We start from the raw sequence: 27,057 nt of genomic DNA, 5'->3' as shown, positions 1-27,057 counted from the left end.
CTGTAGCATGAAGTGCAGATCCCTGTGTTGCCAGTCATCACTGGCAGTCTTTGTAGAGTGAAAAATCGCATTCACTGAAGCTTCCTGTTGGCGAGCATCGCAGACAGTAGAGTCTCAGTGTAAGAAAATTGATTATTAGTAGTGGTAAATATATATCTACCACTGGCAATAAGGCCACTAACACAGTCTAGGGCTTGGAATAGGTCGCAGAAACATATTCCCATGCTCAACCATCGGTCACTTGGTTGCAAGCAGGCAAGCTTAACTTCAGAGACAGGTATGTAAAGAATTTAAAAAGACCAAATAATCAAGACACAACACACAATAAAAATTAAAAACTAATTTATAAAATTAGGAAATACTTTTATCTTTAAAAAGACACCAAACAAGAAAAATCCAGTGTAGGAAACAGGAGATATGATTTCTTTAAGAGTTAGCTCTATATAGTGCATAGAAATGGTGAAGAGCAGGAATATCGACAACAGAGAAATATTGAGAGACATAAATATCCCCGCAAAAATATTGTGGGGAAGAAATATCGACAGCAAAACTATCGTTGACAAGAATATTGACTGACAGGTAAGTAATATCGATTTCAAAAATATCGATGTCTTAAATATTGTTTACAAAAATATAGTTGACAAAAATATCGAATTTATAATAATATTATGTATTTTAGTGTTTTAATAAGAATTGTTTGTCATTTTATTATATGTTTTAAAATGTTACTAGTTATAAATGTGTTTTAAGATTAATTTTGTGTTTTTAATCCTGTAGTGGGTTGTGAGTTTATAGGGGAATAGGATGGGAAGTAATTTTATTATATAACATTTACTGAATAATTAATGTGTTAATTGAATAATTAATACTTGTTTGATGATTAGTTGTTATTTAATTTCAATTAATCAATTAATAATTTATTATAATTATTGTTTAATTAATTTTAGGTGTATGTTGTGGTGGTTATATGTGTAAATGGTGTGAAGGATGGTAAGTAAATAATATATTATTGATTAATTATTACATACTTTTATATTAATTACCATTAATTAATTAGTTATTAATTGTAATTGTGTAAATAATGTTAGGTGTGTGTTGTGGTGTTTATGTGTGTAAATCTTGTTAAGCGTGGTAAGTAATAAGCTTTTTATTCATTAATTATTATATATTTTTAAATTGATTTCCCTTAATTAATTAGTAATTATTAATTGTATTTGTATAATTCATTTTAGGTGTGTGTTGTGGATATTGTAGTGTCAATTAATGTGTAATTAATGATTTTTTATTATCTTTGTTAATAATAATATATTTTAATTTATTTATTAATTATGTTAATATTGGAAATCAAATTTAATTAAAATGTTGATGTTTTAGTTTTTTATTGTTGTGGGATCCAGTGCTTTCCCTACTGTTGCAATCACTGGAGTGGGAATAGTAATTATTACCCATCCGCTATCCAGCGCTTTCCCTACTGTTGCACTCGCCTGAGTGGGAATAGTAATTTTTACCCCTCCGCTATCCGGCGCATTCCCTACTGTTGCTCCCACTGGAGTGGGAATTGTAATTTTTACCCCCTCCCTATCCAATGTTTTCACTACTATTGTGTTTATTTTGTTATTAAATGTATGTTTTTTATAGTTTAAGGTAGTACTTAAATATATAATATTTTATTTAATTTTAAGGTATTTCTATATGTACATTTTATTTTTATATAATTTAAAAAAGTTTATAAATTAAATAAGATAACAGTTAATAACATGTATTTAAGTAAATATATGTATATGTACACATTGTTTGTGATTATATTTATTACATTAAGATTATTGTTATAATTAGTTCAAATATATATTACATTTAATTTATTTTGTTAATAATATTCATATTATTTAATAATTTTTTTACTGTTGCACTTACTGGAGTGGGAATAGTCATTTTTACCCCCCGCTATCCAGCGCTGTCCCTACTGTTGCACTCATTGAAGTGGGAATAGTGATTTTTACTCCTTTGCTATCATGCGCTTTCCCTACTGTTGCACTCACTGGAGTGGGAATAGAAATTTTACCCTTCCGGTATCCAGCGCTTTCCCTAATGTTGCACTCACTGGAGTGGAAATAGTCAATTTTAACCCTCCGCTATCCAGCGCTTTCCCTACTGTTGCACTCACTGGAGTGGGAATAGTCATTTTTACCCCTCCGATTTGTAGCGCTTTCCCTACTGTTGCACTCACCGGAGTGGAAATAGTAATTTTTACTCCTTCGCTATCCAGGGCTTTCCCTACTGTTGCACTCACTGGAGTGGGAATAGTCATGTTTAGCCCCTCGCTATCCAATGTTTTCACTACTATTTTGTTTATTTTGTAATTAAATGTATGTTTTATTTTTTTTTTAATAGTTTAATGTGTTAATTAAATATAGAATATTTTATTTAATTTTAAATTATTTATATGTGTACTTTTTTATATAATTTAAAAATGTTTTTACATTAAAAAAAGATAATAGTTAATAACATATATTTAAGTAAAAATATGTATACGTACACATTTTGTTTATATTTATTAAATTAAGCTTATTTGTTATAATTAGTTAAAATATATATTACATTTAATTTATTTTGTTAACAATATTAATATTATTTAATACATTTTTTACTGTTGCACTCTCTAGAGTGGGAATAGTCCTTTTTACCACTCCGCTATCCAGCACTTTCCCTACTGTTGCTCTAACTGGAGTGTAAATACTAATTTTTACCACTCCGCTATCCAGCGCTTTCCCTACTGTTGCACTCACTGGAGTGGGAATAGCAATTTTTACTTCTTTGCTATCCAGCGCTTCCCTACTGTTGCATTCACTGGAGTGGGAATAGTAATTTTTACCCCTGTTGCACTCACTAGAGTGGGAATAGTCCTTTTTACCCCTCCGCTACCCAGCGCTTTCCATACTATTGCTCTAACTGGAGTGTGAATAGTCATGTTTACCCCTCCGCTATCCAGTGCTATCCCTACTGTTGCACTCAATGGAGTGGGAATAGTAATTTATACCCCTCCACTATCCAACGCTTTTCCTACTATTGCACTCACTGGAGTGGGAATAGTCAATTTTACCCCTTCACTATCCAACACTCTCCCTACTGTTGCACTCACTGTTGTGGGAATAGTCATTTTTTACCCCTCCGCTATCCTGCTCTTTCCCTACTGTAGCCCTCACTGGAGTAAGAATAGTAATATTTATCCCTACGCTTTTGATCGCTTTCCCTACTGTTGCACTCATTGGAGTGGGAATAGTCATTTTTACCCCTCCGCTATCCAACGCTTTCCCTACTTTTGCACTCACTGGAGTGGGAATAGTAACTTTTACCCCTCCGTTATCCAGCGCTTTCCCTACTGTTGCACTCACTGGAATGGGAATAGTTATTTTTACCCCTCCGCTATTCAGTGGATTCTCTACTGTTGCATTTACTGGAGTTGGAATAGTAATTTTTACCCCCTCGCTATACAATGATTTCACTAGTATTGTGTTTATTTTGTTAATAAATGTATTTTTTATTCTTTTTTTCATAGTTTAATGTGTTAATTAAATATAGAATATTTTATTTAATTTTAAACGATTTATATATGTGTACATTTTATTTTTATATCATTAAAAAAAGGTTATAAATTAAATATGGATAATATTTAATAACAAATATTTAAGTAAATGTATGTATATGTACATATTTTTTGTGTTTATATTTGTTAAATTACCTTTATTTTTTATAATTAGTTAAAATATATATTAGATTTAATATATTTTGTTAATATTAATATTATTTAATTTGTTTTATTATCAGTTATGTAATTTTTGGAAGTCGCTAATTTTTACTTCTATGTTTTGTACATTAATATTTTTGTGTCGATATGATTGTACTTACCTGTTTATGTATGGGGAATATATATTTGTGTTATCGATATTTTTACATCAATAGTTTTTTCATCAATATTCTTAAAAACGATATTTTAACATGGATCCCAAAGAAACCTATAGCTCCTATAGGGACATCTGGTTGCGCTAGACTGGGATATTTTCTAAGTTTCACGCCAACCACTATGTTGCCTTCACAGCTAACGCTCATGGATGACCACCTCAATCAAAGTTTTACCTTCGGACTTAAAAACATTTCTTGAGCTTTTTTTGCTTGGATCGCTCATTGCTCTTCACCAGTCTGAGTTTGGTGAGCAGTCGCCAGCTTGCTTTTCAGGAAACTCCCGGTCAAAGTCTGGAATGTGGACCTCTGTATCTTTTCAGCCAGATGAACTAGCAGGGCAGGCCATCTCACAGTTGAAGGTCACCAGCTTGTCTCTCAAGGTTGAGTCAGTACCCCTCTGGAGCTTTTTTTCCAAAGTTGCTCTAAAGTTCTACAAACTGCTGGAACTTCTTCCTAAAGTTCTTCTGGGGGTCCCACAGTCCACACAATCCAAGGGTCATGAATCTCCACGAGGGTTCTTGAAAGTTTAGGACTTCACTTCCCACGATCCCCTTGGACAAAACCCTTACAAATCCATTGGACACACTCCAGGCTGGGGATTCTTGGTGGCGATGGTCCAGGTGAGCTCTGTTAACCTGTAGTTTGCAGGGAGTCCAATTGTTAATGCTTATGAAGCAATTTTGGTCCACAGTGCTGTAGTTCCAGATTGTGTAGCAATCGCAGTCAGTCAGAGTGCAGGGCCTGGTTGGTGCAAATCAAACTTTCAGCATCTTCTCTTAGTTTCAAGGTGTAGAACTAAGAGGCTCTGCCCATCTCAAATACTTATTCAGTGTTCTCTGGGGTCAAGCAGGAGGGCACTCCTGTCCAATGAGGTGCAGGGCAACACCCCAGACCATCAGCACTTCCTACAAAGTGTGGCATAATGGTCTCCCAGAATGCCCACTATGCCTCCAAAAATCAATCTAGCTGAAGTCTCACCAGAGGAACAAGAACTAGTTAATCCAACCTCCAGTATGGCCCATTTCTAAAGCTTTCCTCTCCCTGCCATCTGCAAATTCCTTCCTTAGGCCTGCCATCTGGTGGGGTTCAGAGGGGGTGGGGGTAGATGGACAAGGCCTTCTATGCCTGTCCCATTACTACTTTCATGCTTATGCTTTGCGACCCCTCCAGCCTTATCTGACATTCCTGTGTAGCAGAGCTCTCTCCTCATTATAACTTCATCAAGCAGCCTGAATAATCTTGTTAACTCTGACCAATCGGGGAAGAGGGCAGGAAGGCTGAAGTTTGACTTACAGACAAGAACGTCTTATAACTTAGTTTCTGGATATTTAGGAAAAATTCAACAATATCATGTTGTTGGATTTATCAATACCATTCTCCTAAATCCTTGAGTGACTTTTTTTGGTAATCCCTTGGGATAGTTATGAGTTCCTAAACTATTGCAATTTTAACCTATGTGGCATGGAATCTACAATGGGTAAATAAAATGCCCAATTCCTCAAACACCAGGGCTTATAAAACATCTTTTATGGGACCCCTGCTTGTTGCTCTTCAACCAACTACCACTAGGGCACTTAATGAAGATTTTAGGTGTCCTGACTATGCAACAGTAGTGCAGATCCTCCCTCCACAGTGCTCCTAGAACAAAAGTCGATTTTGGGAAGTCCTTTATTACAATGGGGAAGTGAAATGTGCAATTTCAATATCCCCAGGGCATATCAAACTTCTTTTTTTATAAGTGTCTTCCTTATAATTACGTGACCCCCCACCTCTGGGATACCTTTGGGAGACCATGGGAGTACCTAATATGCAAAACTATTGTTAAATGCCCTTACTACCAAAGTCAACTTTGGGCACAATTCACATTTTAAAGCAGTGCTGAAACACAGGGCTGCTGTTAAAATGCCCTCAGGCTCTCAGCAGTGCACACATGCAAGTGCAGAAAGGGCTACTGGCCTCTAAACTATCATGCCCTATTATAGACTAGGGACTTACAGGTAGTTTTAATCCCCCTCCCCTATTGTGTACTAGGGACTTGTAGGGTAGGTCATGCCAAACATAGGGGTACCCTAATACAGAATGTACCCTAAAGTGTGTGTGTGTGTTTCACTGTGTTTTCACCATTGCACTGGCTATGGGCCCGGTTAAGCAGAGCCCATGGACAGTCAGTTACAACCAGTATCAGTCAGTAAAAAATGTGGGTGCCCAGGACACATTACGACTTTGCAACACTCATCGTGAATGGGTCCTTTCACAGTCGCGAAGAACCCTAAATCCTCTGGATTTCACTTTTGTTCACACTGATGCCAGCCAAGGTTCCAGGACCTGGGGAAACACCTTTTGGGGATCAGCAACTCACTCCAGCAGAGACCAGCAGGGCTCAGGCAGGTCCAGCTACAAGTCCAGGTAGGTCAAGTGCAGCAGGTTGGCTGAGCAGTTGCGGGGAGGATTCCTGAGCTTGTTCTGTCCATGCAGCTCAGACAGTGGGTCAGCCAACTAACCCTTGGAGTCACTCAGGTTAGCCTGGGAGGAAAGAAGCAGGTACAGAATTCCTTTTCAGAGATCAGAGAAGTCCTCAAGCAGCAGGGCAGTCTTCTGGGGGTCAAGGCAGTCCTTATGCAGCAAGGCAGTCCTCTGGGGCACTATACAGTCTTTCTTCTGTAAAGTACACTGACCCAGGAGTGTGTTCATGAGTTGCTCTGGAAGTCATATATTTTTAACTGGTGCCAGCCTTTGAAGTAGGGGAATTCTTTACTACCCCCCATATGGTTCCGGAGCATTCTTCTCTCCCCTTTCAAGGTTCCAAGATGTATGAGGTGACAAAAGACTAGTGTCAGGTTCCTTTTTGTGTGCTGGAACCAAGCCATATGAGTTGAATGTGGAGATAAGGCACAGTTCTGCCCCCAGTCACCCCGGCATGATGGTCCATCTTATCCACACATAGTCCCCTTTATGTTGCTGTCTGGGAGGAATAAACAAACCCCCCACCACAGAGCCATTCAGTCTTGTAAAACAGGACAATGGCAGAAGGCACAAATGCTCAAGGCAAGCAAAACTATTGCAGCTTTCTAAAAGTGGCATTTTTAGAATCGTGGCTTGAAATCTGACTTTACCATTAAAGAGGATTTTAAATTACAATTCATTTGTGTCTAAACAGCATATCTCTACCTGCTCCCAATCCAAAGTCAGCACGTATTAAATGTAATATCTTAACTCCATTTTTGTCAGTGAGGGAGATAAGTCGTACAACAGTAAAATATTACTTTTGGACTTTTTCAGTCCTACTTTTTAAATACAATGCATCCTGCCCTATGAGTCTTTACAGTGTACCTTCGGGGTGACGTCTAAGTATTTAAAGGAAGGTTTAGGCCTGGCAAAAAGTATATTTTGCCAGGTTGAAATGGCAGGTTAAAACTGCACTACAGGCAGCAGTGTCAGGCATGAGACATGATTTAAAGGGCTATTTTAATGTGTGGCACAGTGATTTGACATTCATTTAATTTTTTCCAAATCGCAAACAAATGCCCTGATGCGTCTAGGTGCTGCACACTGACAAGTGATGGAAAGCAAGGGGGTGGGGGGGCAATATTAGTCTTGACTAAACAGAGAGATGTTTAATGTCTTCCTGACCCTAATGATGGAGGTTACCATTTTTAGTTCAGGTGGCAAGTGATTCCAGCTCCCTTAAACATGATCCGGGTTCTAACCGGCAGCTAATGTAAATTGAAAATTGCTGGGGAGGCAGATGGAAATATGGGCACCTTCATCAACAGTCGTGCTGCTGAGTTTTGCAAATTGAGCAATTTATTCAGTGCTTTTTTGGCCCGATTGTGATAGAGCCCATTGCAATAGTCTTTGCTAGATGGCACGAAATCCAGTGACAATGGTTTTAAGCATGTTGATGGGTTAAAATTTTGCAATTTTCTTTATCATTTGCAGCAGAAAAAGGCAGTGGATATAAATGTGTTCACCTGTTCTTTATGTGTCAGACGGTCATCAATCATGAGTCAGAGGTTTTTTACCTTCTGAACCGGTTTTGGAAGGGGACCTAATTCCTCTGATCACCATTTCGTGGACCAAAAAGTAGGATTTTTCCAAACATAATAACTTTCGTTTTTGAGGAATTGAGTTTAAGACAATTTGAATCCATCGAAAGAACCAACTGCACTCATGCAGCTGCTGAAGGCCTTACTCATATCAAGGCCATTGTTTGATAAAAGAGCCACACTCTGGGTGTCATCACCATAGGAAACCACTGACAGCCCAAATGATTTCATAAGTGCAACTAAGTGAGTAACATAAAGGTTAAATAAGATGAGCTTAAATTTTAGCCTTGAGGGACTCCACTTGGCAATGTGAAAGGTTAAGAGGTGAAATATTTGATGGAGACCGATTGAATGGGTTGTGTCAAGAATCATCTCAAAAGGTTGAGAGCTGTATCCTGAATTAGCAGCTTCTGTAAACGGTCAATCAAAAGAGCATGATTGACCATGTTGAATGTTGCATAGAGATAAAATAGGATAAGGCTGGCATTGCCGCCCTTATCCACTGCAGCTCCAATCTCTTCCCGTGGCCATCATCAAGGTTGACTCCGCACTGGGACCCTTACAGTCCGTGTCATCTAGAAGAACTTGGTCTTCCAGGAAGGCTGCCAGTTGGAGGTTCATACATTTCTTGACCAATTTAGCGGGGAATACATTTTTTTAATCAGACTGTAATTGCTTAGGTCCTGTTTATTCAAGTTCAGTTTCTTTATCAGTGGGAGTACTGATGCAGCCTCCCACTGCTTTGGGAATACTCCCGAACTAAATATGATGTTAAACATGTTGGTCTGGGCTGGTGCTACCACCTCTCATACAAGTTGGAGGTGCAGTGGTTTCGATGGAGAGCCTGATTTTGATTTAGGAATGGCTTGAATAACTTGCTAGATCGTGACTGAACTAACTCGGTAAAGATCGGTTTATTTAGGAGGTCTTCATTGTTATCATATCTAATATGTTTCTGAAACCCATTGCCAGTGAATTTGTTGTAGATGAGTTCAACTTACTGTTGAAAGAAGGTTGCCAAGGAATCACAAAAGGTCTGGCTCCCCTTTGTTGTAGTTTGAGTAGTTGGAGCTGATGTCTTAGATATTGCCAATACCAGCGCTCTAGAGGAATTAATAGAAGTTTTTATTTGTTTGTTGAAGAACACTTTTTTAGAATCTACAACAAGCTTCTTATATTGGGAGAAATACGATTTATATTTGTCTCTCTCTAGGGCACTATAGTCTTTCCTCCATATACACTCTTGCCTACAACATTTTTGGTTTCTATATCTCAGGTAGTCATTTAACCAGTTGTCCTGTTCCTACTGGTCCTTTTAAGTTTTGCTATGGCTGAAGTATTGGCAGCAACCTGAAGCCAGGCTGTGTAACTATCCAACAATAGCTCTGTGTCAATGCTATCTACAGTTTGGGAATTAGCAAGTAATTTCCTTAAATCTGGATCAGAAACCTTGCTCCATACTAAAGAAATAACAGGTTTTCTGGTTGACTTAGTATCTGGGGATTTGTTGGGAAGAATTATGTTCAGAACAATGGCCTTGTGGTCTGTCCAGGTAAGTGGTAAAGTGATGGGGCCAGAGAGAAATGGTTTGTTAGAGAAAAAACCTTCAAGAGTATGTCCCGCTTAATGTGTGGGATCCACTACTAGTTGGGGTAATCCAAGAGCTGTCTTAAAGTCCAAAAGCAACTTAGTGTCTAGATCTGAACTATTTTCAAGATGAAAGTTCATGTCTCCTATTTTAGAGAAGTCTGCTTGAGCCACCAAAGTTTCCAGGGATAGTTCTAGGACTGAATGAATGAATTTCTGATACCAGATGGCAGTAGATCAGCAGTCCAATAAATAATTGGCTTTTGTGAAGCTCAAGTTTGGACAAAAGAGCTTTGTGGGAATCTGATGAGGTGGGGGTGAACATCGAAGAGAACTGCTCTCGGTTTATGATTGCTAATTCCCCTCCCTTTTTGCCCATTCTATGAAGTCTGGACATGATATACCCAATAGGGGCTGCGACTGTCATTATCTGGACCTGCTGCTATGGCGACCCAGGTTTCCATAAAGAAAGCTATATACATTTGTAGGTCTCAATAAATTTGGATGCCTCCATTTAGTGTTTAACTAAGGATCTGGCATTAATGAGGGCACAACTAACTTTCTACATACGGGACCCCTCTGGACTAATTCCTCCTGGAGATATAGACAATGATGAGTAAATGGGTCCTGGTGAGTGCTGCAGACCCATTAGTAGCATTTAATTTACAGGCGCTGGGTAAATGTAGTACCATTTACTTGGGACTTACAAGTAAATTAAATGTAACAATCAGGAATATGCCAGTTTTACCATTTGTAAGGGATAGAGCACATGCACTTGACCACTGGTTAGTTTTAGATTCCTAATGCTAACAAAAACAGATATAGCACCAGAAGGCAAAAATCTGAGGGAGGCCCTACAAGTCCCAGCTCCAACAATGCTCCTCTTGTTTTCTTGCTATCTGGGCTCTTGCCCGGTTGTTTGTCTTGCTGCTTGTCGTCTGCTTTTTCTAGAAGATGTAAATTCCAATGTCGAAAACTTTACTGACAGCAACTAATGTACTATTGTGCAGAATCTAGAAGCCTTCAATCTTATCCAAAAGATTAAAAAGTACAGTAGATAATTTTGAATTTTGCCTCTGCACTCAAACTGAATGTCCAATACGTACTGGTGGCTTTCCTTATTTATGCTGAATTGTCATGCCCCTAAAATAATCATGTACATAAAGCATGCTTATACTCAAGAGGGATATATAAAATGTGTAGAAGCATGCACATACTCCTGCTTTGTTAAGGAATACAGCTCTAAGCAGATGGCAGTAAACGTCATGCAACAGCTTGAAAACGAATTGGTGCTTTAACATCTTTTAGTAGTCTATATCGCATCTTCCATGTCTTGCCTTGCCACCTCCTTTGATAGCAGTTTTTCTATTTGTTAGTATACCTCACTTTGAGATCGTAATGTGAAACATCTAGTCGTGTATCGATATTCTTAGCAGAAACTGTTTTTGTCCTAAAAACTTTTCAAAATCTATAAATCCTGTCTACATGAGCCAAAGTCATCTTTATTGTGACCCGTCTAACATATTTGTCCAAAAGGTCATGGGAACTTTACTCTGTAGTTAAGTATTTCCTCCCTTTCACCTGCAGCACTTGCGATATTAGACACTTAAAAGCCTTATGTGATGACGTCTGCTTTCTTTGCTGAGAAAGTGTGTTACATTAGTGTTGAGAGCAAACACTGCCAGCCATCAGGACAGGATCCGAGCCCCTCCATGGCATTTGGAATACATTCTGAAGTGAGAACCTCCTTTCCACTGATAAATGCAGCTAAAGTGGGTACAACTCTGCTCAGATTCAAGTTTAGTTCACTCAATGACCCTTGCTGATCACTATTGTATAAGTCCTGGACCCTGACTTTTCCAACCGTTTCTGTAAATGTAAATTGATACTTGTATAGCGCACTACTCACGTGCAAGGGTCTCAAGGCGCTTGTACGAATACCGCTGTGGAACCCATCCTGGCTTTCCCTGTGAGGCGTCCACTCCTGGGCACCCCCAAGGTGGAGGCAAGGCCTCCTTAGCGTTGTGGGGGCCGTTGTGGAGATTAGGCAAGCTATTGCCCAGAGTTGCAGAGTGGGACTCCATGATTGGAATAGCACCGAGGCGAGAATTATCAGGTCTGTGGAATTTTGAGCCCAAGACCCGCTGAGGTGGGGAATTGAACCCTGGTCCCGGGCTAGACCTCTGCATCAGGGTCTGCCACTCTAATCATTGAGCCACACTTCTCCACTTGTGTGTGTTCACTTTGTATGGGCCTGTTACTGGAGTGTGTTAAAACAGGTTTTTGTGTATTTAACTAAAGCAGAGTTGGACACTGAGGCCTTAAAATTATAGACACATATTACCTTGTAACCATCTTTTACTTAAATCATGGAGACACACAGTGTCGAACGTGGCTCACCATCAAGCTCAAAGCATAGGGGTAGGGGATGATCGCAAGCTGGGGTCTGGGTTGGTGGGATGCACACTTAACTGGATCATATTTTTTCTGACTTAGTGGACCTAGATTTTGGGTGCACTCTTTTTTCATCTACTCAGCAGCCTTCAAGATCCATGTCAAATTGGGCAAGCAAGGCCACCAATACTCTTTACATTCTGTTACCAAATCACAAACACTTGTTCTGTTATTTCTGTTTTAGGACTGATTCGGCTGCAGATAAGCTTTCTAAAAAGATATTAGCAGTGACGGACACTCTTGCCCCTAAAAAACCTCACTATTTGGCTAGAAAAAAGCCCTCAGAACCCTGGTTCTCTGATCGACTGTGTAAGATGAGACAGGAGTGCAGAAGGAAGGAAAGACTCTGGCGCAGAGATCTGGGTCCTTTGGGCAGAGAGCTGCACAAACAATCCCTGAAGGTACAACTGAAGGAAGCAACTATTATTGAGGAAAAGGGAAGGTATTATACAAAGATTTCAGAGGAACTTACTTTGCCTAAGGAGCTTTTTAACATCTTTAACTCCCTGGTCGCGGCCACAGCCTCTGACTCTGTGGAGCCGTCTCAGGGGCTTTGTGACAGTCTTTCTTCTTTTTCTGCTCTAAAATATCTGATATATATCTGATATATATGCTCAGCTGGAGACTTTAAATCTTAATCAGATATCTGATGCCCTGCCTGAAATCTGCCCTAGGGACAGCCCCAGCAATATGGCATCTGCTAGTCTATGTGCTTTTCCAAAGCTTACTCCTGAAACAGTTGAGCACCTACTTGATGGAGTTAAGTCAGGGCCGCCCTTGGATCCCTGTCCATTAAAAGTTCTGAAAATGGTTTAGGCGGCTCCTATTCCGCATTTTTTCTACGGTCTTAAATGTAGCCATTTCACTGGGCCAGTATCCTCTGATCTGGAAGGCGGCAGTGGTTAGGCCACTCTTAAAAAACCCCTCATTAGATCCGTCAAATTTAAAAAAAATCCCGTCCCATCTCCCTTTTGCCGGTCCCAGCAAAGATCTTTGAATCCCACTTGAACTTTCACCTGAGTGCTTACTTGAAGGAGCATCAGATCTTGGATGGCTCTCAACATGGATTCAGAAGGTCTCATAGCATGGAGACTGCCCTCACTGCGGTCTTTGATAACATATGAGTTCAGTGGATGCTGGTCACACCACCCTTTTGATTTTACTTGATCTTACCGCAGCATTCAATACCCTGTCTTCCCTGAGATTGGTGGAGCATCTCAGGGAAATATCCGTGGGGGGCTCGGCTTTGGACCTGCTTGCCTCTTTTTTGTGTGAGTGGTCTCAAACAGTAAAACTGGGAAATTTCTATTCGGATTCCACCCCCCTTGTCTGCGGAGTGCCGCAGGGTTCCTCCTTAAGACCCACTTTGTTTAATATCTATGTGGCCCCGCTTGCAAGGGTGGTGAAATCGTTTGGGCTGGAGGTGTTGTCCTATGCGGACGACATCCAAATAATGGTGTCAATCAGGCAAAATGTCAGGGACTCCGCGCACACTTTAAAAAACTGCATGCAAGCAGTCTTGTCATGGAAGTTCAAAACTATCTAAAATTGAATGGCGAGAAGACGGAGGTCCTGATTTTTGGGGACAGGACAGACATCTGGTCTAGGGAGTGGTGGTCTGACTCCTTGAGCAACTGTCCAACTCCTGTTTCCCAAGGTAAAAACTTGGGAGTGTTGGTAGATGATACCTTATCCACGAATCTGCAGGTCTCTAGGACAGTGACCAACTGTTTTGGGCTCATTCAGATTATAAGGAAAATCTCTCAGTTCCTTTCATTTGATGCACGTAAAAAAGTGGTGGTTGCATTAATATTGTCCAGATTGGACTACTGCAACGCCCTTTATTTAGGCATCAACAAAGGTCAGCTGCATTGTCTGCAGCTAGTGCAAAATGCTGCTGCAAGGCTGGTGATGGATCTCCCCAACCATGATTCAGTCTTGTCTACTCTTCTAACCATTGCACTGGCTCCCCGTGGATCGCAGAATTATGGTTAAGACCCTCAGTCTCACTCACCACGCCTACTATGGCCTGCCCCCATCAGGCTTCAAGACCCTATTCCAACAGTATGTGCCCTCGAGGAACCTTAGGTCAGCAAAAAGAATCTCCTTGTGGTTCCGAGGTTCAAAAGGATGAGATGGGGCGGGAGAGCTTTTTCACTTGCTGCTGCCAATGTTTGGAATTCTCTCCCGAATGATCTTTCGGGGCAATGATTACACTCAATCTTTCGTTAGACTTTAAAGACCTGGCTGTTCCCTGAGAGGTGGGTTTGAGCAGGGCATCTGTTTGCTTGCATATTGGTCTGTTAAGTCCGCCTTTAAAAATTCCCAATTCATTCATCATTCATTCATTCAGGACTGTTTTAAAACCAATACCACTCAGCTTCTGCTGAAGATTCCCACCATCCGTCAGAGATGTCAGACATTATAAAGAGTATCTCAGTGCTAGCCCTCGTTGAATAGTTAGGGAATTTCGAAAACTGATTGTGAATAAGACTAAAACCCTAATCTTTCGGAGAGATCTTTCATTTTTAGCTCAAAATCTTTTAGCATGATGTATCAGGAAAGGCCCCTGATCACGTTCATGCATTCAAAGACCTAGGCATCTGCTTTGACTAAAATGTGAACTTTGCTACCTACGTTCTGAAAGTCTGATCTTCCTGTTTTTCACTTCGTTTGATGCTAAAAGGGGTTTTAACATTCAGCCTATGTAGAAGTGTTTTGCCAAAAAAGCTATTACTTTTTTTTGGGATGTGAGAACTTCTTTTTGCCTTATTTTGTGATGAATCCTGTGAGTATAAATGCCATCAGAATCCAGGATTTAATTCTTGATGACACTATTGCACTCTGTACAAAGGCCTTTTTTTGCCAAACTATTTTTTGTAAAATAAGAAAAAAAAGGAGTTAATGTTGTACTTTCTGCCTTTATATACCATGATGTTGAGAATGGTTATTTGTCTTCCTTTGCTACACTTTCTAATGACTCACCACGACTATTGAAGGAAGGGCTAAAGATCCCCACAATGGTGGAAGCAACTACAAAAATACCCATTCTCGGGCAAGAGTTTTGGATACTTGTGTGCAAATGCAAAGAGTCCAGCTCCTGCCTCACTGCCAGTGTCAGCATGTTGCTTCCTTTGAGGCACTTTTTAGGGTAGCTGGGAAATGCAGTGCTTAATCGTGCCAGTAGTTTCTGATGCTAGGCACCAGCACTTAATTGCCTGAACCTTTACCTATGACAGCTGCCACATGGTGGCGCTGTTTGTGTAATTACAAGATGAACAGAAAAACAATTGTTTGTTAATCAAATATATATTTGAAACAACTAATACCTGCCACGGAAGCCATTCTTAAAGCTTTGGCGGCATCAAACGGTCTCAATTGGCAGACTTCAGTTTGACGGTTAGTTGTTGTTTAAGTACTGCGGCAATGTGTGGTGCAAACTGTGGTGGCCTCCTAACGAGGGCCCTAGCACTTATTTTCTTACAAATTAAGCACTCGGGACATGTGATAAGAACCTCCCATTTGTCGGTTCACAAGAGGTGTCTAGCACCTTCTTCGACCTCCTCACAAAATGGCTCTCATCAGAACATCAAATGTATACCCTATCCTTATAGTTCATCTCTACAGGGTTGTTTTGACTATGTGTTTCGATTTGTAATAGGGTTCACCAATTTCTGCAGACAAATTTACTCAAATAGGGGGATGTCAATTCACGATTGTTCATGCGTTACCTTTGGACCTATGCATCAAGGATTACCTAAAAGTACACATAATTTGCTCTAGGCTCTGATGTAATACCAGAGTGCCACAGACGTGTTCAAATGGGTGCAATTGCATGTTGCGATGGTAGGACAATTTGTGTAACCTGGCCTATGCACATTGTGCAAAGAGTAACCCATGGTGCAGTACCACTCCACTTGATGTCCGTTCTATAGATGACCATGACTCACAAGTAGCAAGAACTCCATCACTTCTGTTACAAAACCTCCTATGCCCGTGAAATTTCCTATCTAATTAATAGCCATGCTCTAACAGTGCTACAGACATGATCATCAAAGAAGGGGCTTAAAGGCATCTTCGATAAGGCAAAATGAAACCGCTACTAAAGACGGTTATGCATCTAGAGGTATAGGCAAAAAGCTACCAAAGGCAGTTATGTATCTAGTACACTGGTATGTCAACTTCCCTACGAAAAACATGTGAAAATAGCACTGGGAACCACATGCATCCACAAACATGCCAGTTTGTACATCCATGATTGGTTGACAGGTAAAATCATTCCCAACCACAAATGAAAGTTACTTAAAATAAATCACATCAGAACGTGGTTGCTTCAGGTCATCCCTAAGCATAAGACATACTACACTTTCCAAATTGTTAACCTTGTCATAAAAGTAAACTGTGAAGCCATCGTAACAGTAAAAAACGTATTTACTGTTGTTCACAATGCAAATAAATGACCATTTGTTGATACTGGTGTTGTCACTGATAAGGATGCAATTTGTTTTATGAATAGCTAAAGCAGCTTGCTCTTGACTTTATTTGCTCTGCACAGGTGTGTTGCATTATGATTATATGTGTGCTGATGCATTCTTGTAAATTGTTTGCTCTTGTGAAGAGGCAGCATGCTTGCTTACAACCACCCCTTCCTTCATTCCATCCTCTTTCCTCTCTGCTTCCTTTGCTTTCTTCGGATTCCTTTTGTTCAAAGTGACTATGACAGATGGAATTCTGTGACTGCACATCCTCTACCACAGTTCATGTTTGAGATGATTGCATCCTTATCAAGTAGTCAGGCCAATTCGATTTTACAGCCACTGTAAACCATGCAGGGTGTTTACAATGTTCCTGAATGCTGCCTTTCTGAAACTACCTGGAAGGTTTGGTATTAAACTGCAAGTCTATTTACTTTGCTTTGTCTTTTAAATCGCATAGTGCCTTTGAACCTTCATGACATCCTAGTGATCCCAGTTACGCTTCACCTTACTTTCTCCCCTTTGTTCCAGCCCCTACGCTTTCACTGGATTCTTGACACTGCAGCATCAGTTAATGTTGGGCAGCCCACAGCAGTGTCCTGATCACTGTTTGCTGTCTTGGTGAGTTGCCTCCCTGTTCTGTGGATGTTTCAAGCACGTACCGTTCTTGTTCTGGACATTAGATCTGATTCCGGGATGGATGCTTGCTAGACTTACAGTGGCAGCAAGGAAAGCACATTATTTTCAAGATTTAGACTTCCAGTCCCCACAGACTGCACACTTTACCTTAGCTGCTCTACACAATCAAAAACAGAAGTAGTTGTGTGCTGGTTTCTATCCAGCAACGTTAAGCAGGGCCATAGAGGAATGGCAAAGATGGAATGACTGTCATTAATAATGTTCAACTACGTACAGTCCAAACATTATTATGATTCAGAAATTAAAAACTTAAGATAAATGGAATAGTGTGAACTTGCATTCTTTCGATCAAATTGTTATATGTTCGCAATTCAGAGAAAATACCTATTCTGGTAATTTAAATGGGTACTATTGTTTTATGTATGATGCAAATACATTTTGACCTTATTGATGCATGTTCAAAAAACTGTTTATTTTTTATCATTCAATGCATACAAATAAATGTATGATAAGGCATCAATTTCTTAGCTTAGATTAAAATGAAATGTCTTACATTTTTAAATATTAGGATTCATGAATTAAAAATGCTCTAATGTAAAAAAAACTGGAGTGAAAAAAGCTGAAAATTAGTCCACAAAAATTAAATGTTGGTAAAAAAGTCATAGGTTAACGTTGTGAGGAGAGCAGAGTTGACGCAACATGTTTGTGATGGTTTAAGGTTATGTTTATAGATTATGATAAAGAAACAAGAAGAGGTAAAAAGGAAATTAAAAAGGTAGGTTTATGTACAGTGTAATAGGGTGTTGGATAAGTGTTAATGCCCTGGTTACTTACCGGTAATCTTCATTACTCCGAGTCCTAGACTTCCTTCCCACAGTAAATAACACATGAGCTTTAGGTTCCCACAGAAACTCCAAGCAAAAGAAAGTCAGATTACTAGTCTCCCATCCCTCCAACATGGCCCCACCTACATCCACCAATGGGATAAAAGGACCTGCAACCAAAGGCACGGAGACATAAAGCCCACAAAGAATGGCTGGGAGGGATGCAAAACTATACTGTGGTGAGAAATACTAGGACTCAGAGTAATGAAGATTACCAGTAAGTAACTAGGGCATTACGTCCTCCTCTGCCTTCCTCACCACAGTAATTAACACATGAACAGATACCAAAGCAAAATTGGCTTCATGGATAACAGAAGACAGCCAATGAACAAAAGCCAGCAACATCAGGTTTAATGACACCATGTTGGGAAGAAACAGAATCTCAAGAATCAACAGAACCCAGAACAGAAGTGGCAAAAGCAATTAAAGCACCACCATTACCTGAGGTCTGTAATGCACCTTCAAGTTATTTTATAGAAGACCACGTGGCACCTTGCAAATATCCATTATGGTTACTCCCTTGAACGCAGCCCTAGAAACCGCCACAGAACAAGTAGACAACCCCAGAACAGGAGGAGCAAGAACACCGTCGTGGGCACCATAAGCCAATAGAATAGCTTCCCTAAGCCAACGACTAAGAGTAGAAAGGGAAGGCTTCAAGCCCTGTCTAGCCAAACTGAAAGTGACAAACAGATTGTCCACTTTACAGAAAGAAGTAGTGCATGACAAATAAATCAACAGAGCACACTTCACATCTAGAAGATGCAACATATACTCCTCCTCACACTGGGGATCAGGAAAGAAAAAAAGGAGGACCACCTCCTCAGCCCTATGTAAGAAAGTAGCCACTTTAGGATGAGTCGACAATACCACCCTATTGTCCAAAAACCGCGAAAATAGGGCAGACCTCAAGACAGACCTCAATTCTCTAACACGTTGGGCAGAAGAAATCTCAGCAAAAATACCACCTTCAAGGTCAAAAACTTTAAGTCCACAGACTCCTTGGGCTCAAAGGGAACCCCCTACAAGGCTCTCAACACCAACAAAAAATCCCATAGAGGGGGAGGCAACATTGGTTTAGGGTGCTGAAATGCCTGAGACCTCAACAGGTGAGCCACTAGAGGCTCAACATCAACAAAAAGGGGTCCTTGGAATGCCAGAATAGCAGCCCATTGGGCCCGGAGAGTAGAAATGGCCAACCCCATATCAACACTCTCCAGAACACGAGCCGGACTCAACACATCAACAGACAGCCGTGGTGCAGACACCAACCAGAAAATTGTCCCAATGTTTATCAGAAGATCTCAAAGTAGAAGGACACTATGACTGCTGAATGAGGCTAGCCACCACTCTGGATAGGAGATTGCTGTGCAAGAGCGAAGCCTGAAGACTTATTGATTGGATCACTGGGAAGGGAACCTGGGAATCCAACAAAGTATACAGATGAAATGGAAGCACCCAACCTGGACACACCACCAAATCCAACAACAGTGGAAACCATTGGTGGCACTGCCAATCCGGGACCATCAGCAGCACCAAAGCCCCGTCCCTCCAGATTTTCTGTAGAACCGCTGGAATCAAGGGAACTGGGGGGAAACGCATACAACAGGCGCGGAGGCCACATCCACCCCTAAGCCCCCGGACAAGTCATAATTGTGCATAAACAATGGAGCTTGACATTGTCCAGAGAGGCAAACAAGTCCACCTTCCAAGACACAAACCTCTCCTGCAACATCTGGAATGCCTAGGGGGTCAGAGACAGAGAACCCTTGAAGGGAAACACCCTGCTGACACAGTCTGCCACCACATTCTCCTTGCCCAGCAGGTAAATGGCAGAAAAGGAGCCCAACATGGCAGAAAAGGAGCCCAACATTTTCTCTGCCCAATAGCAAATGACCCAGCTGAACTGAAGGACCACACTCAGCAACCCCTCCCCACCATGGATGATTCAAGTAAGACATGACAACCTGGTTGTCCACCCACACCTGCACATGGTGACCCACCAGAAGAGCTGCAAAGGCCAAGAGAACCGCCATCAGTTCCATGTAATTCAAAGAACAGGACATCAGGGCCCTGTACCACCTGCCCTGGACCAAAGAGTCCGCCAAGGTAGCACCCCAGCCCAACAGACCGGCATCAGTCGTCACCATTCAAGAAGAAACCACCAGAAGCTGATGACCGAGGTAGAGGTTTGCCCTGTTCAAACCATCTCCCCAGATCCACCTTGACCTGGGCATTCACCGGCCCCCTTTGACAGAAATTCATACCAGAAGGGAGCCAATTGGACAAAATATGGTTGATAACAGGGTACATATGAGGGTGGGCCCAAGAAACTACCATCAAGGAAGCAGACATGAGGCCCTGCACTTTAAACCAATGTTTTGAAGGAATACAGTTCATGTACAACAAGGCACAAATCCCTGACATCAGTGTCAATTTGCTTGCCTGTGGTAGAAAAACCTTCCCCAACAGAGTCATGAAGTGAGCCCCAATGTAAGTGAGATCCTGAGTCAGAACAAGGCATGATTTCTTCAGATTTAGCGGAAATCCATGGGCCTCTAGTACTTGGCAAACCTCCTGCGCATGATACTCTGCCCTAGGGAAAGGCACAAATCAAAAGATCAACCAGGTAAGGAAAAATCCTAATCCCTTTCCCATGCAATAGTCCAATCAGAGGGTCCAACACTTTAGTAAAAACCTAGGGAAAGGAACAAAGACCAAAAGGCAATACCTTGAACTGATAATGACGGCCCAACACACAGAAGCGTAGAAGTCTTTGGGACTCTCCGATGGACTCGGACATGGAGATAAGCATCCTGAAATTTGAGAGAAGCCAGAAAATCCTTTTGCATGAGACTCAGAACCCCTGCCAGGAGATCATCTCTTCTCAACCCATCGTGGGGACAAGGTGTGATCCAAACATTGTCGGGGTTCACTTTCACTGAAAAACCAATGCAAAACCCCTCTGTCACCACCTGAAGGACCCACTGATCAGAAATGGGACATCTCCACTTGTTCACAAAGAGAGACAGGTGTCCCCCCACTTGGACCCCGCTCACAGTGATAAAGTCAGGGTTTGAAAGCAGCGAGGAAGTGCAAGAAGAAGAAGGGAACTGGGACTAGCCAATGGAAGGAGCACCTCGGCCACACCGTATTCCATGAGAGGGCTAGTGAGCCCTCCCTTGCCGTGCTGGACCAAAGGCCCTCCAAGCACCAAAGAACGTGTGGCCCTGTCGACCTATCCAGAACCAGATGTTTCCAATCCTCAGCAGACTTCTTAAGCCTCCAGATAAGGCCAAAAGAACTTCAGCTTTGAGAAAGGAATATTCATCAATAAACCTTTCCGAACCTCAGCCGCTTACCAAGAACGTACTCACAACTGGCAGCGACAGAAGAGCCAGATGCAGAGGCTGCAGCTCCAAAGAAATCAAAAGAAATGTCAGAAAGGAGCAACACCTGCTGCTCCATCAGAGCGAGTGTGGGAGAAATGTCCTCACCCTGGTCCATCAACTCAGTCAAAGACTGGAAGTCTTTTATCAAGAAAATCTAATAGCAAAATTAAAAGCAGCAAAAGTATGTTTAACTGCCGCATCCACATTCTTATCAACAGGGTCTGCCGGAGAAGCATCATCTGAAAAAATAGCACCCTGTGAAGTCATCCATGCCATCAATGAATCCACCTTCACAGAAGCAGGAAACCTGTCTGCAAAGTCCTGTAAAAGAAAGCACCTCACCAGAAACTGGGAAAAGCCATGTTTATCAATATCTTTCCATTCCATCTCCAAAACTCTAAGAACCGAAGAGTGAATAAGTAAGGACTCATGCTCTTTCTTTAGCTACTGAGAAAAGAAATCTGTGTCCTCCTCAGACATCCCAGCTTCTAGAAACAGCAAATTGGAGCGAATATGGTGAGGGACATCCTTCAAGTCTGAACCATGCACATAACGAACCCTCAGCTTCACATCCTCCTCCCCATCAGAATCATGCGAGAAACCAGGCTCCATCCTCGAATTTTTAGAAGGAGGAACAGCCTACCTGTCTGGAATGCAGCAGCCACAGCAGCCTGAATCGTCTGCTGAATAACTGCCAAGGAAGGAAGAGGCTCAAATTGCTCTACCCCCTCTATGTTATGGAATTTCCCCAGTAACATGCCACCCACTCCACCATATAGCACAGCACACCACTGCAGTAAGCACTGGAATAAACACCTACAGAACTGGCAAACAATCGATGTAAAAAATGCCATGGTCGTCAGGGAAACACTCCCACAATGCACCACAGCAGCGCCCAGCACGTTCCAAGCGTGCACACCACTTGCACACAAGAAATAGATCCCCAGGGCTGCCCACAAACCGGAAACGTCGCCCACAACAAGCCAAGCTCCCACACCTCCGACAGTGGGCCGTGGAGTGAAAGGCAAGGCCAGACTGCGCCCACCCCGCATGGCATGAAGAGAGCAAAAGAGAGGTCCGAAAAAGGTGAGTAAACCTACATCACCTGGTATTCATAAGCAATCTGCCATCCAAGTACTAACCAAGCCCACCCATGCATAACTTCTGAGATCAGCAGTCCAGCAGAGTGTGCAGCAAGCATTCCTCAGTAGGCAGCCCGCACAGAAAATGCCGGATCCACACTCCCCAGGAGTCTGCTAAAGCAGTACACGGGGAGTGTGAAAAACGATAAATATGCAAAAAGAGGCCACCCCAGCATTCCCGACACACCACGACCCCAGGGATGCCAGAGCCAGGGGCGGCTCTAGGCTCATGGCGGCCCTGGGCAGGGAGCGTAGGTAGGGGCCCCGGAAGAGGGGGTCCAGGCAGAGCGGAGGGTGGAGGCCAGTGAAGAGGGGGGGTCAGTGTGTTTGGAAGTGGAACAGAGCCGGAGGCCGCCAAATCCCTGCCAGGGGCCGCAACGCAAATATGTATCAATCTTCAGAGGATTATTATATTAAGGATATATATTGGCGTGGTGGCCCCTGGGGTTTGGTGGCCCTGTGCAGGTGCACAGCTTGCACATGCCTAAGGCCGCCCCTTCCAGAGTCCGCTAAAGCAGGACCTCGTTCCCACTTACCTAAAAAACTGGAAACAGCACCCGGACAGTGCAGAAACGAAAACACAGGCCTCCTTTTATCCCATTCTTGGATGGAAGAAGGGGTCATGTTGGAGGGATGGGAGACTAGTATGCTGACTTTCTTTTGCTTGGAGTTTCTGTGGAAGCCTAAAGTTCATGTGCTAATTACTGAGCGAGGAAGACGAGGTAATACGTGTTGTGTATAGTTCACACATGTTATGGAAAACATTTAACTTGTTTATATCGAAATGTATTAAATGTCCACAAACCTACTTGTTAGCCAGAACATTTTTACCTCCACAGTTTTAACTCTACCTTTTCAAATCGAAATGTATTATGTTTAATCTAAAAAGAAAAGCACCATTAGTTTGAATGTCAATACGACAACCATACTTCGAATAGACTGCATTCCTTGAGCTTTGATCAGCAAAATAAGGAAATAAAATAAATGTGATCGAGAAAATGGCATCCTAACATGATTAGACTGGTTAAGCTTTTGTTCATTTAGAAGAAAGAATATGCACATTCCATAAAAACTATTCACTGAAAAACTGATAAATATATTATCAGGAACCCTATCCAAACTGAGCACTGCACATCATAAATTGCCCTCTTCATTGCATAAACAAATATGGCTTATGATGAGGTAATGGGGCTTTAGAAATGAGGTACGGGTGGTGGAAAAACAGTAACATAAAAAGCAGACCTATTAAGTGCGTGCTATTGAACTGTAAGTGTGAGTACGGGCCGTTTGAGTGGCAATATGTGTTGCCTTAGAGAGCCATAGTTATGCACACCTCTCCAACACCTTTCTAGAACCTTTTCATTTCATTTTCTAGTATAGACGTGTCCACCTTTGATGAACGACGTGTTCTTCATTATCCCAGAGGACTCTGAGTCAGGTTTAGGTATGATTGGCCGTGAGAGTAATGGCCCGTGCAATAATGGCTGCACTCGCTGTATCCAGAGGGGTTCACACTTGGCTTCCCATCAGATACACAAGAATAGCAGGTGTTGATACCTTCTATTATGGGCATTTGAACAGGGTTGTGTCTGTCCACAGTCCGACTGATATACACATAGAACAGTCCAACGAGAAGGCATCCGAACATGTATTCTCGTTTTTTTCTCTTGGACCAATAAGGGCAGCCTCATGCCTTTTAATGAATAATAGTGTGATCGAGGGCAAACCAGTGTGCAATAAACGTTTACCGCAGCATACCTTCACAGCCCTGGGCATGCATGACAGGGGCAAAACTCTCTCACAACACTAAGGCCTAGAGGCTTGGCAGCAGGTGTCTGTTAATGATAGTTAATGCACCGCTGAAAAGAAACACATATGTTAAGGACGCAGCAGCGCACACTGCCGAAAGGCAGAAATAACTATTAGTGCAGTGTGACACAGTTACTATAAATACCATGCAATCGCCAGAAATTGTCATTTTAACTGAGACGTAATATCAGGAGGCATCAAGTTCACTGTCAGACACCGTCAATGAGCAAAAGAAGGGTTGGCAAGGCAGCCTAAAAATGCGCAAGTACCATTCCCTCAAAGAAAGATCAATAATGCTAGATTCGTGGGAGGACCTCAGGGCCAACATATTTCAATAATTGTGTTGATTAATATGCTCAGTCAGAAGCACCGTAGTTCCTAAGTCATGAGGTGCTAGGTCAGCACATCTCACCCACACTAACACCCCAGGATCGCCAGATGGAACAATAATGCATTGTGAAAAATGCGAGAGGATTTTGTCACTGAGAAGCCAAGAAGGGAGTGTCCCTCATGTGCATGTCAGTGTAGGAATGAAGACCCTCTCGTGGAAGTCTGCAGGCCCTAACCACACACCCCTCTGTGCGACTTGTGATTCTGCTGATGCCAGAGCAGAGCGGCCCTCACCTCATTAATGTTGTGCATATTATGCACCACGCTCCAGGAATGTTATCTCAGTCACATTAACTATACAGTGGTTTGCTGCATTAGTACGCAGAGCGCAGCTTTATATAATTATGAATTATATGCATTAGCGAGGGGACATAGTTCAAATTGAATAGTTTGCTGTGAAACACATGACAAGCTGCGTGCTTCTGCAGGACAGGCTACCCCTGGTAATAACGTCTTTGTGTCTTTGGTCCTCACCAGAAGGGAGTACATTTATCGCAGATAAAACCAATAAGGATTTCTTACACCTAGATACTATTAATCCTAAAGGAGAGATTAGAAAATATAAAATAAGGGAGTGGGGCTTAAAAGAGGAGCAAATAAATATAAAATAACCTGATTTATAGATACAACTTCGGAATACACAAAGTTCTTGTAATTTGGATAATCTACAGCTGTCAAAAAGGCAAAAAACTGTGTGGATTTCCAATCTGACTATAAAAGTGCTTTTACACGTCCCCAGTCCAAACACTTTGGATGGGGCTCGAGTAAGATAGCTATTACATCTTAATAAACGTTTTGATGATTCTTCTTTTATTTCCACGACTAGTTAATTTTGTTGTGGCACAATTAAGCTTTCAGCTTGTACTCCTTTTGCTCCCATTGTTTAATATTGTTCTCAGGGAAACTAATTGGCATTCAATAGCCTCTTCTGATTTTATTCAAACAATTGGTGACAAGTGCATCTTTGTGAGAAAAGTGTCAGGGAGAATAACACATATTTGGCAATGTATCAACTAGCAGCCCTTCCTCATTTATGTCATAACATATCAGAAAAGCGTCCCTACTATATTTATCCTCTTCAACTATTCACTGCTTCCAGGTATCTCCATGTCGCACCTTACAATTTCCCTGCATGAGCTTTGATTTCTAAAGGCAAATTATGACTCTGGTGGTTACCTAATAAGCACATTGACATATTTTGTAACTGCGGTGCATGTTACCCATTTAATAGCATAATAAATGCCATAGATATAAATGTATTTTTATGGATATATGTTTTGAAGAAATGATGCAGGAAAGGGCTTTTCTCATGCTGTTTCTCTGTTTGCCAGCTCTGAGACCGTCCCCGCATCAGATGTCATGTACTGAAGTCGTTTGTGTACACAATGATGTAAAGCCAGCAAGCTTGGAAACACGGAAACAGCACGAGAAATCCCATACGCCTGACACTAACTGCCGAAGACTTTAATCATCTGATCGCCACAGACGTCTGCAAGTGATTCTGGACTATCCAAGATGCCCACCTGTAAGGTATCCAGGGCAAGATTGCTTTTTCTTCTTTTAATAAAGGACAGAGAACGTTTGGTACTTGTGCTTCTGTGTTGAAGAACATGTTACATAACAAGGAGCAGTTCCTACCTTCCCAAATGGGAACTCCTATACAAATATATTGATTTTATACTGCTTGTAATCATCTCTTTTTGGTTTTATGTTTTTTAATAATTTATTTGGATTGATGTAAATTTGTATTCCTATTTTACCCCTTTCACACTGATATGGTGGCAATAAAATGTATTCAAAGATTTTGAGAACATTGAATCATTCTCCATACATAGCCAGATATTTTGAAACAGAAACGGTACATCTATTTTCATCGCTGTATTGAAAAGAAGTTGTTGCAGAAGAGGATTAGCAACTTTTGACCCCCACTTCGGAGGAAGATGCTTCACCTGTCCCAAGCACTTTTTGGTTCGTCCGATGTTCCATGAAGTAATCTGCAACTCCTCCACTTCATAAAGAAGAAAGAAAATACAATGACGTTCCTATTCGAAATCATGTATATTTTCTTTAGGAGTAAAATTTGTTTCAGTCTATGCATTGCACGTTGCTCCTTGTAAGTCATAATTGTGTTTATGGATTGCAATCGTACCTCTTGAGTAGACATATTGGCATTCTGAATATTTAAAAGAAGAATAGTATTGTTGACACGTTTTAATTACGTCCGAAAACGTCATTCAACACATTAAAGTACCACGACATAAATACATTAATTAATTTTT

General features: G+C 41.5%; 1 protein-coding gene across 1 annotated transcript in view; it reads left to right on the top strand.

Moving 5' to 3' along the window:
- LOC147718846 (protocadherin-11 X-linked-like) overlaps positions 1–26,580 on the top strand; it is a 409,953-nt gene extending 383,373 nt beyond the window's left edge. The window contains exons 4-5 of the mRNA XM_086964615.1: positions 17,054–17,143; positions 26,110–26,580. Of these exons, the coding sequence (XP_086820741.1) occupies positions 17,054–17,125 (72 nt within the window). The 3' untranslated portion in view covers positions 17,126–17,143; positions 26,110–26,580. The remainder of the gene's footprint in view (positions 1–17,053; positions 17,144–26,109) is intronic.
- The last annotated feature ends 477 nt before the right edge of the window (positions 26,581–27,057 follow it).

Source organism: Lissotriton vulgaris, chromosome 4_1 (genome assembly GCF_964263255.1).
Source record: "Lissotriton vulgaris chromosome 4_1, aLisVul1.2, whole genome shotgun sequence".
Classification (NCBI taxonomy): Eukaryota; Metazoa; Chordata; class Amphibia; order Caudata; family Salamandridae; genus Lissotriton; species Lissotriton vulgaris.
This window is presented reverse-complemented; position numbering and strand designations above follow the sequence as displayed.